Source organism: Macaca nemestrina, chromosome 12 (genome assembly GCF_043159975.1).
Source record: "Macaca nemestrina isolate mMacNem1 chromosome 12, mMacNem.hap1, whole genome shotgun sequence".
NCBI classification, from domain to species: Eukaryota; Metazoa; Chordata; class Mammalia; order Primates; family Cercopithecidae; genus Macaca; species Macaca nemestrina.
This window is the reverse complement of record NC_092136.1, coordinates 30559414-30575462: the sequence shown is the minus strand read 5'-3', so window position 1 is coordinate 30575462 and position 16049 is coordinate 30559414. Positions and strand designations below refer to the sequence as shown.

At 37.5% G+C, this 16049-nt stretch overlaps 1 protein-coding gene across 4 annotated transcripts in view; it reads right to left on the bottom strand.

The window, feature by feature from the left end:
- Positions 1-16049, bottom strand: part of API (APAF1 interacting protein) — a 39658-nt gene that overhangs the window by 1683 nt on the left and 21926 nt on the right. For 3 of the 4 annotated variants that reach the window (XM_011724080.2, XM_011724078.2, XM_011724079.2), the window contains 3 exons: positions 5798-5846; positions 4314-4431; positions 3854-3989 (listed from right to left, as the gene is read on the bottom strand). In XM_011724080.2, coding sequence (XP_011722382.2) covers positions 3854-3989; positions 4314-4431; positions 5798-5846 — 303 coding nt within the window. The remainder of the gene's footprint in view (positions 1-3853; positions 3990-4313; positions 4432-5797; positions 5847-16049) is intronic. The other variant, XM_011724081.2, reaches the window with a different exon arrangement.

Sequence of the window (16049 nt, the reverse complement as noted above, 5' to 3'; positions counted from 1 at the left end):
TGCAGGGCAAGCATAGACTAAGTAGTCATCATGTGACTGATAACTTGGCCAACCATTATCATTAAGAGTATAGAGCTGCCCATTACTTCACTTAAGTAAAACAGAGGTAATTATAGAATATCCTTAACTATGGCTGAGTGTGGTGGCTCATGGCTATAATCCCAGCACTTTGGGAAGCCAAGGCAGGTGGACTGCTTGAGCTCATGAATTCAAAACCAGCCTGGCCAACGTGGTGAAACCCTGTCTCTACAAAAAATACAAAAATCAGCCAGGTATGGTGGTGCATGCCTGTAGTCCCAGGTACTTGGAAGACTGAGGTGAGAGAATGGCTTGAGCCCGGGAGGCAGAGGTTGCATGAGTCAAGATTGAGCCACTACACTCTAGCCTGGGCAACAGAGCCAGACTTAGTCTCAAAAAAAAACAAAACAAAACAAAAAACAAATCCCACTATCCTTAATATTGAAGGAATGAATTGCTAGTCTCAAATCTTTCCTAATATTGGCCAAGAGAACCACAAACTTATATTTTTCTCTAGCATGCACTCAATAGTCAGATATATTTTCAGGAGCAAAATAATTTCACAGCAAAATAAGACCTGAAAGCGAATTCAAGCCAATCCTCCCACTTTACAAACATGACACTGATCCAGACAAGTTAAATGAGAAAGAGAGCCAGGATAGCCCTTTGACCCTCAAAGAGTATTGTTTTCACTGTACCATAGAAACGCTGCTTCTGAAAGGGAGTACAATTATAATATAAATGTTATGTATACGTATACCATTATACAACTATAATATATGTATACATATATATTATATACACATGTATATACGTACACATTATACAGATACATATGTTAACCTTCCCTGGTAAGAACTAGTATAGTCATGACAGAAACCATGTTTCTGTCAATGTCAGACCACAGATATGATAGTGGTCCTATAAGATTATAACGGAGCTGAAAAACTCCTAACAAAGGGGGTGAACATGGGAATAAAAGATAAAGACAAGAGAGTACGTTTGGAAGAAGGGGTTGGGGGCACCTTGCCTCTAGTGGACAAGGGCCCTGAGCTTTACATAGCCCTCCATATTTATTGGTAAAAGAGACAACGAGAAATGGGGGGTGATCGTGGGGGGGTGATTGTCAGGCAGCTGTCAGTCAGCCATTTGGTTCACAGCAGGCTTGTGAGACTGCATCCTTCAAACAATAGGTGCTAGAGTTCTCAACAGATAACTTCAAGGAGCCCTGTGCCAGGGAGTGATGTCCCTCAGCAAACCTTTTGGTGGCAGGCGCAGGGTGAGTTTGCTCACATCCTGCATTCATGATAAACAGTTAGCTGTTTGATCATACAGCCTCCAGTGGAATGCTGAGTTGATCACGATCCCTTTGGCATTTTCGGCTCCCAACAACTCCTATCGCCTAATGACCGCTTAGCTGTCATAAGGTTACAGCACCACATATTATGCAAATATCTGTGGTGATGCTGGTGTAAAGAAACCTACTGTGCTGCTAGCTCTATGAAAGTACAGCATATACAATTATGTACAGTATTTAATACTTGATAATAATAATAAATGACTATGTTAGTAGTTTATGTATTTATTACACTATAATTTTAAAACACTATTTTAGGGGGTACTCTTTCTACTTATATAGTTTTTAAAAAGTTAACTGTAAAGCAGCCTCAGGCAGGTCCTTCAGGAGGTATTCCAGAAGACGGCCCTGTTATCACAGGAAATGTGAGCTCCACGCATGTTACTTGCCCCTGAAGACCTTCCAGTGAGACAAGGTGTGGAGGTGGAAGGCAGTGATATTGATGACCCCGACCCTGTGTACACTAAGGCTAATATATGTGTTTCTGTCTCAGATTTAAAAAAAAAAAAAATTAAAAAGTTAAAAAAAATTAAAATAGAAAAACTTATAGAATAAGGATATAAAAATATTTTTGTATAGCTGTACAATGTGTGTTTTAAGGTACTATTACAAGAGTCCAAAAGTAAAAAAAAAAAAAAAAAAGTAAAAGCTTGATAAACTAAAAAAGTTACAGTAAGCTGAGGTCATTAAGAAATGTTTTCAATAAATTTCGTGTAGCCTAAACGTACAATGTTTATAAAGTCTACAGCAGTGTAACGTCCTGGGCCTTCACATTTACTCACCACTCACTCACTGATTCACCCAGAACAACTTCCAGTCCTGCAAGCTCCGTTCATGGTCAGGGCCTTACACAGGTGTAACACTTTTTCTCTTTTACATCGTATTTTTTTACCGAACCTTTTCTATGTTTAGATACACAAATACCTACCATTGTGTTGCAATTGCCTACAGTACTTTGTACTAACCTGCTATGCAGGCTTGTAGCCTAGGAGCATTAGGCTATACCATATGCCCTGGGTGTGCAGTAGGCTATACCGTCTAGGTTTGTGTATGTACACTCTGCATACACAAGCAATGATGAAATCACCTAGTGACACATTTCGCAGAACATATCCCCATCCACAGTGACATGTGACTGTATTTTAAAGATGTTCTTTATATAAAAGATAAACTTAAAAAAAAATACAGTGGATAATTTTAAACTCCATCCTTTCTTACCTCATCCAGCTGTCACTGCCCTTCTTTTGATTAGACTCAGGATTCTCTTCAAATTCAGACACAATAACACTGCCTCCCGAGCTGTGATAATGACTCTATTACTCATTTCCCAGCTAGGCTCCAACAAAATTGCAAAGGGCCACCATGTTTGGCCTCTCTACAAAATTGCAAAGACTCTCTTATGCCCTGTTCCTCTACCTTACCTTTTCCCTCTTTTCAGAAAAACTGATTCTTCTGATCTATTTTTATTTCTTCATCAAAACAATAAAATTCATATGAAACTGATAGCACCCATAAGGCCTCTCCTTCAGCCCCAGATATGGAAGAGGCAATCTGGGACTCTACTTTCCTCAGTATGTACACTTCTCTTAATTTAAATATTTAACTTTTGTAAATTGGTGTTTCACAGTCCTGAGGAATGCTTTAAGCACACAATAAATATTAACTGAAATCAAATCAGTATCTCAGTGCACTAGTTTAAACATGTACATTCCATTATGTGCAGTAAGAGTATGATATTGTAGTAATAACACTTTAGTAAAACGGGCACCGTTTTCCTCTAAACAAGGCAAGGTAGGATCAAGCCCTTTAGGAAATTAAGAGTGAAGGTTCAGGAATGAGAATGCTAATAAACTCAAATGAAATGCTTAGCTTGCCCCTGAACACTGAGAACATGTTTCTTCATGCCATTATATTCTAGAATTATGAAGAATTACTACACTTTTGTGGACTGGTGAATTTATTTAAACTGATCTAGAATGGTAATCTATACTTACTATCCATATCACCTTCCACACTGAAAAATTCTAAAAATACAGAGATCTACTTTATTAAGAAAACTTACATAAATATGAAAATATTCCAGAAACACTAAATTAAATCATCATGAAGTATAAACTGTAGTCACTGCTCAAATTTCTGAAGACCAAAGTGAAGGTGAAGAGATCTTTGAGTGCCTCAATATAGGACCATAGTCTTTCCATAATGGTAGAGCTCTCAGTCAAGATTTTTTTCAGTTTACTTAAACAAATATTTCATTATTCATATTGCTAATTTACCATGGCTGGTATAGGGGCGGGAGAGGAGGGAAGACATCCCATTTGTGTCATGAGAATAGGTCTGGAAGTGTAATATTAAATGGAGTATTATTTAATACAGATCCCATGACATCTCATTATACGCATAAAATGATCAGTATTCTATTTATCAAAGAGAAGGAAGAATTCTTTTCAAATTATTTAAGAAAAGGAAAAAAAATACCTATAATATCCTCCGGAAGTACATTTCTTTATTCCTTTTATCATCTCTTGATGTGTAATTTTAAACTCCCGTCCTGGAAAGAGAAGGGTGGCCATCACAGCAGCTTTAGAGTGGGTATGAATCACTGCACCTGCTCCTGGAGGAGGAGGAAGAAAGCTGCATGCTCAGTGAAGGCCGAATTACAGCTTTTAAAGAAAAAAAAGGCCAGACAGTTATACATATATATACATATGGTTATGGGCTTATTTTTCCCGGCATGGAATAAGTTGGTGGTGGGCACCAGGGTAAGTGGAATAATGGACCTTCCTCATAGGTTGATGTGAAAACTGAGTAAGTTCATGCACTTAAAGTTCTTGCATATGGTGGGTATCCAAGAAATGTTAACTGAAATAATAATTACCATTATTTAGAGGAGCCTACTCTGCAAATATTCTTTATGTTGAATACATTGTCTGCATACCTCTCATTGTGTAAGCATTCATGAAAAGAGGAGTACACTGGCTTTTTTTTAGCTTCTTAGATGGCAAAGGTCCACTTAGGTCCTTTTCATTTATATCACAAACGAACATGTCTTCAGGCTATTTATAGAGGGAAAAAAAGAAAAAAAGAGGGCTTATAAAATACCAACTAGAAATGTTTCTTTTCTTGTGTACATATACACAAGAATACAAGAAAGTGTTTATCTATAGTATACATACTTGTGTATATATTTAGTATACATATACAAAGAGTGCTAATATATGTATATATTTAATTTACATTTTAAATATATAATTATAGTTTCTCAAAATAATTTAACAATTTTGAGAAATAAAAAAATGATTTCTACTGGTAAAAATATTCTCAAAAGTTTAATATAAATCTCAAAAATTAAAAAAAATTTGAAGACAAAAAATGATAAGGAAAATTACTATTTATGTAATGATTTTACTGCTGTCATTTCATCAATTTAGCTTCTCAACTTTGCCCTATAATTTCACAACTATATTTCAGAGAGCCTATATAAAGAAATCGACATTCCAAAGACGGGTGTTAAAATTTTTTCTCCACATTTTGTAAAATAAAACCAAAATTTTGAGTAAAATTTTCTAACCCTTGAGAAATTTAGCTGGTACTCAGAAAGGTTAATCTCAATAAGGTATATTCTTCTTAAAGCTTAAGAAATTATGTAGATCTACAGGTTTTTCTTTTTTTTTCAACTTTTATTTTAGGTCCAGGGGTACATGTGGAGGTTTGTTACATAGGTAAATTGCATGTTACAAGAGTCTGGTGTACAGATTATTTTGTCACCCACGTAATAAGCATAGTAACTGACAGCAGTTTTTCCATCCTCATCTCCTCCCACCCTTCACCCTCAAGTATTTCTGATTTGTAGCTTTTATCTGCCAAGGTTTATCAAAAAACTACAATATAAACGTTTTATTAACAAAGCAGCTTTTCTTTTTTCTTGTATTAGAAGTTAAATAATTATGTGTTTGCTTTAACTAGATTTGGGGTATTACTCCAGCATTAACACAGAATGAGACTTCTCAAAATCTGAAACAAAGTTTCATAACTTGAAATCTCGAAATTAGAATAACTTTGCTATTATGAAATATGAATTAATTTGTTTCATCTGAGATCATCAATCTGATTATTCCACCAGCCTGATAAAGATCGTAGTGTTATAAAGCTGCAAAGTCATACTTGTTCTTTACTGTGATTTAAGACTGCACTATTCACTTTTGCCCCCTATAGGCTGAATAAGATTTCAAAACATACACTGGTTGTATGGAGGATATCTACCACCTTAAAAAACATTTAATAATTACTCAATAAATGTTTGTTGATTAGTTATTCAAATTGTTGTGATAAAATGAACGTTTTCTTTTAAAATTAATTCCATTTCATAAAACAGTAATTAAGAAGAAGAGACACTGAGGTTAAAGAATCCCTTTATCATACCTGAATTCGTTCCTTTTGCACTCCTGAAGGAGCAATGTAGATTTCATCGCTGGCAACACAAAACATACAAATTGGTATTTATTTATTTCCTGCTTTTGCACAAAGAAAAGTATATCTTCACAGTCCAATCATGCATGTTCTTTATAAATCAAGCAATACAGCCAGTTGCTTGATTTAATTATGGATTTTGGCTGCATAGAAAGTAAGTCAAACTACATCAATGCCTTTGTAGTGCTGGTGGCATAGTAGAATTATTAGTTGTTGCTTTTGTCTTCCACGTTTTCATATATATTTATTCTTTTTATAGTGCAAAGTTGGTGGTAACCAGGTTTTTGTCCAGTTAGGGGAATAAAAATCTGAAAACATAAGTCTTCGGTGTCTTTAAACATGAATAAGCAGAGTTTAACCTATGTGAAATACAGTTATTCTAAAATCCAATCTGGAAAATATGCTCAATAGAAGTATATTTCTGTCATGCAAAGAATCAGGTTTGATTTATTGTTCGAAATGCTCTTATTAAACCATGAAGTTCAGAGACCTCTGCTGGACGGTTTCTTAAATTACTGTATTAACACTGGGCTACTTTTTGGATAGAATCACATGCTTCCCATTTGAAAAGCACATATATCTTGGAAAAAATTTAGTAAAAAGCTAAAACAACTAAAAAGAGTTCAAAATATAAGAATGGCTACATGTGAAGATCTCTTTGTTACAAGATGTTGGACTAAGGGAGATGCTATAGCCTACCATTTACCACAAGGTGCTCTCAAATTGGATTTGGAAATTAATTTCTTTTTTTTATTTTTATTTTTTATTATACTTCAAGTTCTAGGGTACATGTGGATAACGTGCAGGTTTGTTACATATGTATACTTGTGCCATGTTGGTGTGCTGCACCCATCAACTCGTCAGCACCCATCAACTCGTCATTTACATCAGGTATAACTCCCAATGCAATCCCTCCCCCCTCCTCCCCACCCCATGATAGGCCCCGGTGTGTGATGTTCCCCTTCCCAAGTCCAAGTGATCTCATTGTTCAGTTCCCACCTATGAGTGAGAACATGCGGTGTTTGGTTTTCTGTTCTTGCCAGAGTTTGCTGAGAATGATGGTTTCCAGCTGCATCCATGTCCCTACAAAGGACACAAACTCATCCTTTTTTATGGCTGCATAGTATTCCATGGTGTATATGTGCCACATTTTCTTAATCCAGTCTGTCACTGATGGACATTTGGGTTGATTCCAAGTCTTTGCTACTGTGAATAGTGCCGCAACAAACATATGTGTGCATGTGTCTTTATAGCAGCATGATTTATAATCCTTTGGGTATATACCCAGTAATGGGATGGCTGGGTCATATGGTACTTCTAGTTCTAGATCCTTGAGGAATCGCCATACTGTTTTCCATAATGGTTGAACTAGTTTACAATCCCACCAACAGTGTAAAAGTGTTCCTATTTCTCCACATCCTCTCCAGCACCTGTTGTTTCCTGACTTTTTAATGATTGCCATTCTAACTGGAGTGAGATGGTATCTCATTGTGGTTTTGATTTGCATTTCTCTGATGGCCAGTGATGATGAGCATTTTTTCATGTGTCTGTTGGCTGTATGAATGTCTTCTTTTGAGAACTGTCTGTTCATATCCTTTGCCCACTTTTCAATGGGGTTGTTTTTTTCTTGTAAATTTGTTTGAGTTCTTTGTAGGTTCTGGATATTAGCCCTTTGCCAGATGAGTAGATTGCAAAAATTTTCTCCCATTCTGTAGGTTGCCTGTTCACTCTGATGGTAGTTTCTTTTGCTGTGCAGAAGCTCTTTAGTTTAATTAGATCCCATTTGTCAATTTTGGCTTTTGTTGCCGTTGCTTTTGGTGTTTTAGACATGAAGTCCTTGCCCATGCCTATGTCCTGAATGGTATTCCCTAGGTTTTCTTCTAGGGTTTTTATGGTATTAGGTCTAAGATTTAAGTCTCTAATCCATCTTGAATTAATTTTTGTATAAGGAGTAAGGAAAGGATCCAGTTTCAGCTTTCTACTTATGGCTAGCCAATTTTCCCAGCACCATTTATTAAATAGGGAATTCTTTCCCCATTTCTTATTTTTCTGAGGTTTGTCAAAGATTAGATGGCTGTAGATGTGTGGTATTATTTCTGAGGACTCTGTTCTGTTCCATTGGTCTATATCTCTGTTTTGGTACCAGTACCATGCTGTTTTGGTTACTGTAGCCTTGTAGTATAGTTTGAAGTCAGGTAGCGTGATGCCTCCAGCTTTGTTCTTTTGACTTAGGATTGTCTTGGAGATGCGGGCTCTTTTTTGGTTCCATATGAACTTTAAAGCAGTTTTTTCCAATTCTGTGAAGAAACTCATTGGTAACTTGATGGGGATGGCATTGAATCTATAAATTACCTTGGGCAGTATGGCCATTTTCACGATATTGATTCTTCCTATCCATGAGTGTGGTATGTTCTTCCATTTGTTTGTGTCCTCTTTTATTTCACTGAGCAGTGGCTTGTAGTTCTCCTTGAAGAGGTCCTTCACATCCCTTGTAAGTTGGATTCCTAGGTATTTGATTCTCTTTGAAGCAATTGTGAATGGAAGTTCATTCCTGATTTGGCTCTCTGTTTATCTGTTACTGGTGTATAAGAATGCTTGTGATTTTTGCACATTAATTTTGTATTCTGAGACTTTGCTGAAGTTTCTTATCAGCTTAAGGAGATTTTGGGCTGAGACAATGGGGTTTTCTAAATATACAATCATGTCATCTGCAAACAGGGACAATTTGACTTCTTCTTTTCCTAACTGAATACCCTTTATTTCTTTCTCTTGCCTGATTGCCCTAGCCAGAACTTCCAACACTATGTTGAATAGGAGTGGTGAGAGAGGGCATCCCTGTCTTGTGCCAGTTTTCAAAGGGAATTTTTCCAGTTTTTGCCCATTCAGTATGATATTGGCTGTGGGTTTGTCATAAATAGCTCTTATTATTTTGAGATACGTTCCATCAATACCGAATTTATTGGGCGTTTTTAGCATGAAGGGCTGCTGAATTTTGTCAAAGGCCTTTTCTGCATCTATTGAGATAATCATGTGGTTTTTGTCTTTGGTTCTGTTTATATGCTGGATTACGTTTATTGACTTGCGTATGTTGAACCAGCCTTGCATCCCAGGTACGAAGCCCACTTGATCATGGTGGATAAGCTTTTTGATGTGCTGCTGGATCCGGTTTGCCAGTATTTTATTGAGGATTTTTGCATCGATGTTCATCAGGGATATTGATCTAAAATTCTCTTTTTTTGTTGTGTCTCTGCCAGGCTTTGGTATCAGGATGATGTTGGCCTCATAAAATGATTAGGGAGGATTCCCTCTTTTTCTATTGATTGGAATAGTTTCAGAAGGAATGGTACCAGCTCCTCCTTGTACCTCTGGTAGAATTCAGCTGTGAATCCATCTGGTCCTGGACTTTTTTTCATCGGTAGGCTATTAATTATTGCCTCAATTTCAGAGCCTGCTATTGGTCTATTCAGGAATTCAGCTTCTTCCTGGTTTAGTCTTGGGAGAGTGTAAGTGTCCAGGAAATTATCCATTTCTTCTAGATTTTCTAGTTTATTTGTGTAGAGGTGTTTATAGTATTCTCTGATGGTAGTTTGTATTTCTGTGGGGTCGGTGGTGATAACCCCTTTATCATTTTTTATTGCGTCTATTTGATTCGTCTCTCTTTTTTTCTTTATTAGTCTTGCTAACGGTCTATCAATTTTGTTGATCTTTTCAAAAAACCAACTCCTGGATTCATTGATTTTTTGGAGGGTTTTTTGTGTCTCTATCTCCCTCAGTTCTGCTCTGATCTTAGTTATTTCTTGCCTTCTGCTAGCTTTTGAATGTGTTTGCTCTTGCTTCTCTAGTTCTTTTAATTGTGATGTTAGAATGTCAATTTTAGATCTTTCCAGCTTTCTCTTGTGTGCATTTAGTGCCATAAATTTCCCTCTACACACTGCTTTAAATGTGTCCCAGAGATTCTGGTATGTTGTATCTTTGTTCTCATTGGTTTCAAAGAACATCTTTATTTCTTCCTTCATTTTGTTATGTACCCACTAGTCATTCAGGAGCAGGTTATTCAGTTTCCATGTAGTTGAGTGGTTTTGATTGAGTTTCTTAGTCCTGAGTTCTAGTTTGATTGCACTGTGGTCTGAGAGACAGTTTGTTATAATTTCTGTTCTTGTACATCTGCTGAGGAGTGCTTTACTTCCAATTATGTGGTCAATTTTGGAATAAGTGTGATGTGGTGCTGAGTAGAATGTATATTCTGTTGATTTGGGGTGGAGAGTTCTGTAGATGTCTATTAGGTCTGCTTGCTGCAGAGATGAGTTCAATTCCTGGATATCCTTGTTAACTTTCTGTCTCGTTGATCTGTCTAATGTTGACAGTGGGGTGTTGAAGTCTCCCATTATTATTGTATGGGAGTCTAAGTCTCTTTGTAAGTCTTTATGGACTTGCTTTATGAATCTGGGTGCTCCTGTATTGGGTGCATATATATTTAGGATAGTTAGCTCTTCCTGTTGAATTGATCCCTTTACCATTATGTAATGGCCTTCTTTGTCTCTTTTGATCTTTGATGGTTTAAAGTTTGTTTTATCAGAGGCTAGTATTGCAACCCCTGCTATTTTTTGTTCTCCATTTGCTTGGTAGACCTTCCTCCATCCCTTTATTTTGAGTCTGTGTATGTCTCTGCATGTGAGATGGGTCTCCTGAATACAGCAAACTGATGAGTCTTGACTCTTTATCCAGTTTGCCAGTCTGTGTCTTTTAATTGGAGCATTTAGTCCATTTACATTTAAGGTTAATATTATGTGTGAACTTGATCCTGCCATTATGATATTAACTGGTTATTTTTCTCGTTAGTTGATGCAGTTTCTTCCTAGCCTCGATGGTCTTTACATTTTGGCATGTTTTTGCAATGGCTGGTACCGGTTGTTCCTTTCCATGTTTAGTGCTTCCTTCAGGGTCTCTTGTAAGGCAGGCCTGGTGGTGACAAAATCTCTAAGCATTTGCTTATCTGTAAAGGATTTTATTTCTCCTTCACTTATGAAACTTAGTTTGGCTGGATATGAAATTCTGGGTTTAAAATTCTTTTCTTTAAGAATGTTGAATATTGGCCCCCACTCTCTTCTGGCTTGTAGAGTTTCTGGTGAGAGATCTGCTGTTAGTCTGATGGGCTTCCCTTTGTGGGTAACCCGACCTTTTTCTATGGCTGCCCTTAAGATTTTTCCTTGATTTCAACTTTGGTGAATCTGACAATTATGTGTCTTGGAGTTGCTCTTCTCGAGGAGTATCTTTGTGGCGTTCTCTGTATTTCCTGAATTTGAATGTTGGCCTGCCCTACTAGGTTGGGGAAGTTCTCCTGGATGATATCCTGAAGAGTGTTTTCCAACTTGGTTCCATTTTCCCCCTCACTTTCAGGCACCCCAATCAGACGTAGATTTGGTCTTTTTACATAATCCCATGCTTCTTGCAGGCTTTGTTCATTTCTTTTTCTTCTTTTTTCTTTAGGTTTCTCTTCTCGCTTCATTTCATTCATTTGATCCTCAATCGCTGATACTCTTTCTTCCAGTTGATCGAGTCAGTTACTGAAGCTTGTGCATTTGTCGCGTAATTCTCGTGTCATGGTTTTCATCTCTGTCCATTCGTTTATGGCCTTCTCTGCATTAATTATTCTAGCTATCAATTCTTCCACTTTTTTTTCAAGATTTTTAGTTTCTTTGCGCTGGGTACGTAATTCCTCCTTTAGCTCTGAGAAGTTTGATGGACTGGAGCCTTCTTCTCTCATCTCTTCAAAGTCATTCTCCGTCCAGCTTTGATCCGTTACTGGTGATGAGCTGCGTTCCTTTGCAGGGGGCGATGAACTCTTATTTTTTGAATTTCCAGCTTTTCTGCCCTGCTTTTTCCCCATTTTTGTGGTTTTATCTGCCTCTGGTCTTTGATGATGGTGACGTACTGATGGGGTTTTGGTGTGGGTGTCCTTCCTGTTAGTTTTCCTTCTAACAGTCAGGACCCTCAGCTGTAGGTCTGTTGGAGATTGCTTGAGGTCCACTCCAGACCCTGTTTGCCTGGGTATCAGCAGCAGAGGCTGCAGAAGATAGAATATTGCTGAACAGCAAGTGTACCTGTCTGATTCTTGCTATGGAAGCTTCCTCTCAGGGGTGTACTCCACCGTGTGAGGTGTGGGGTGTCGGTCTGCCCCTAGTGGGGGATGTCTCCCAGTTAGGCTACTCAGGGGTCAGGGACCCACTTGAGCAGGTAGTCTGTCTGTTCTCAGATCTCAGCCTCTGTGTTGGGAGATCCACTGCTCACTTCAAAGCTGTCAGACAGAGTCGTTTGCATCTGCAGAGGTTTCAGCTGCTTTTTGTTGTTGTTGTTGTTTAGCTGTGCCCTGTCCCCAGAGGTGGAGTCTACAGAGACAGGCAGGGCTCCTGAGCTGCTGTGAGCTCCACCCAGTTTGAGCTTCCCAGCCGCTTTATCTACTTAAGCCTCAGCAATGGCGGGCGCCCCTCCCCCAGCCTCGCTGCTGCCTTGCCGGGAGATCACAGACTGCTGTGCTAGCAATGAGGGAGGCTCCGTGGGTGTGGGACCCTCCCGGCCAGGTGTGGGATATAGTCTCCTGGTGTGCCCGTTTGCTAAGATCCTTGGTAGAGCGCAGTATTGGGGTGGGAGTTACCCGATTTTCCAGGTGTTGTGTGTCTCAATTCCCCTGGCTAGGAAAAGGGATTCCCTTCCCCCTTGCACTTCCCAGGTGAGGCGATGCCTCACCCTGCTTCAGCTTGCCCTGCTTCAGCTCTTGCTGGTCGGGCTGCAGCAGCTGACCAGCACTGATTGTCAGGCACTCCCTAGTGAGATAAACCCAGTACTTCAGTTGAAAATGCAGAAATCACCTGTCTTCTGTGTGGCTCGCGCTGGGAGTTGGAGACTGGAGCTGTTCCTATTTGGCCATCTTGCTCCGCCCCCTCCTGGAAATTAATTTCAAATCTTGTCTAAAGTCTTTCCACCCTCAACAACAACTAAACAAACGTCCCTTGGCTCACGTATCAGATTTTTTCTCTTTTCGTTGGATATCTTTGATAAATTACCAGTTTCAGTTGCCACCAGAGAGTATTAATGAGCTGCCCATATATATGTAAACCAAGAAAATGCCAGTACCTGCATGCTCTAGTTTCTGCCAGTAAGGCACAGACATAGGGACATTGAACACATATCAAACATTTCATAGTGCAAATGAGGATAATGGCCTATATATCAAGCTGCTGAAGTTCAGGTTACTAATAAACCTGTAGGCTTGGAATCAATAAAAATGTAGGGTGAAACAGAAGTTTCTTTAAGGTTCTACTGATGAAGTCTAGAAAACAAATGTCTGATAATGTGAGTGGAAATCCAATGCACTGTAAGCTGCATGCAAGCATTCACTTTCATGAAGTGGTTATTGTTTCCGAGTTCTGCGACATAAGGATAACATAAAGGGATATTCCTCTGGAACCAGTGAGAATGGGTTGGGATCATACTATTAACAAGGGCTCTTTGTGAATACTAGTGATCTAAATCTGGTGTCCTTGTGTAACATGGAAGAAGCTCTAGACTCATGTATGGTACGTAGTCCACTCACCTGTATAGATAAGTGGACTTGTGGGTCTTCTTATGTGGGTAGAAATTTATGCAGTCCTGGGAATAGACTCAAATAAAGTACAAAACGGTCTGCTGGTAAGTAAAACTATTCTATAAAGTAGGGTATTCTGTTTATTCAGTGACTTGGTATGCTGAGTCCTGTAAATGTCTTTGTAAAACTGAAATTAATTTAGACTTTGATGAACTTAGGGTAATTAAAACATTAGCCAAATATGTTTTAGAAAAATATATTTACATCTACAAAGAACGAGATATCTGGATAAAAATATAAAAATGACAGTGTTTTTTAGAATAGAAACACGCCATATACTAAAGTGAAATATCTACTTGGTACTTTAAGCCACACACAGAAAGCATTTTGAATTTCAAGTTACTAAATTTTGGAATATACTTCTCTGTACTCCTGCATTTTCACTGTGGTAAGCAAGGGCCAACCCCCAAGAGGTCAAAATACATCTTTGTTCAGTTGCTTCTATTTTTATTTGCTTTCTGGTCATTTAAAAAATAATTTAAATCTTATAGTGCTTCAATTATTTTGTCTACAATATGACTTTATTAATTGTAGTCCTAATCACATGCAACAGGATCAGTCTCTCCGACACCTGTCAATATTACTCTGTGAAAATAGGAAATTACAAATTTGAATGATAGGGATCTAACCTAAACCCAGTGGCTATTGAGTATCCTGGAATTGCCTTGATTACTATTATTTTTTCGGTCCTTTATTTCCTTCTTGTGACTTAATTTTTGGTACCACACACTTGTGGCATAAGCTGGAATGGCCGAGTCAAACCTTGGAATCAGTAAATCATTTTATGTTCCCGATTTTATTGTCTATATTATTGTGGAATCATAATTTATTGGGTTTGCACTTTATTCCAAATTTATTTGCCCTAAGCATCAAAGAGCCAAACTTTCACTAACAACATGAGAATAGTATTGCTGATAATGCTAGTGACTTAAGTCATTTAAATATTAGGGGAAAAAACCAACATTTTACTACAAAATATTCATTTTACTACGTAAAGCACAAATTTAATAAGATTCCAAATACAGTGCCACATGACTGTGGCTCTTTCCATCCATGATCTCCATACCCATTAAGAACTAAGGATAAAGCATTTCACATATATGATGAAAATTTCCTATAAGCTGATTATAGTGCTATAAAAACCATTTAATTTTAAAAGATGTGCCAATGAGTGGTTTATGGTGGCCACATACAATGGTAGTGCGTGGATTAGTAAAATTCTACTAGAAAGAACATAGTTCTTTATGTCTTTTTGATAAGAAAAATTTCATCTTGAGTCCTGCATTCACCTATTTCTAACTTGGCTGGTTTTTTTAAAAGAGCCAGTTGGAAATGGTTATTTTAGCTCATTTGGTAGAAAGCTTTATTTTATACATACACAAACTATTTCTGAACATGCAAATAAAAAGCAGCTAACTAAAGGCAGCATTTAGAATATGATTTATTATAAATAACACAGTTGGGAAACTGTATTACTGGGACTCAACTTCTAAATGGATACATGAAACAAGAATAAATGTTGTTATCATAGGGTTTGCTGTGAATAGGCCATCTTGAAAGTTTTGGCAAACTAATGTGAAAGCTTGAGCAATGCTGTATTTACACATCAGCAGCTAGGCTGATGGTAAGAGAGGAGGCACAGATGGATTTATTGATCTACCATGTGAAACATAATCTTACTAGACTGAGAGCATACTTATATCCCTAACTGTGCCAGAATGAAAATTTCATGAGTTAACTCAGTAATTTAAAGCAGATAAAATTACAATGGCATCATCTTGTGGTATGCCATAGACTCCCTTTTGTTCAAAATGACTTACATCCCTAAGTGTGCTAGTTGCTAACAGAGGCACCTCTTGTCATTTCCCAACGTTCATTGAAAATTTCATGAGTTAACTCAGTAATTTAAAGCAGATAAAATTATAATGGCATCATCTTGTGGTATACCATAGACTCCCTTTTGTTCAAAATGTTCTGATTATATTTAACATTCCATTCGTTAATATGCAATGCAGCCTCTTTGGGGGCATGACTATATATACTTATCAGCACATAAATATTTTAATAATCCAATTTTGTTAAAGAAAGTGAATTAGAATGAAGTAATAAATCAACATCACTCAATTTAACACACAGCCTCCAGACAATAATATTCCTAACACATTTCAGGAGGAAGAAAAGATTAATCCTATGTTGGAAATCCCTGAATGAGATTCTATAATCTTAATTTCATTGATAGCAAGTTACTTCTTACTAACACTTACTTTCTTTATCTTCTTGAATAAATGACACTAAATAAATACAATGAGCAATTGAATACTATTTATCCTTCCTGCTTCAATTTAAGTCCAGTACATCTTATTTTGTCCTCTGAGGAATACAGATTAGCAGGTACTATATTCATTAATGATACAGGTGCTTAGGAAGCATACTGCCTTTCTTTTGATTCAATGAAAAAATTATTAGGATTTTTAATGATTAGTCATCTGTATTTAAGTGACTTTAAAATATGTATCTGGGAGGCCGAGGCAGGTGGGTTGCTTGAGCCTAGGAGTTCAAGAC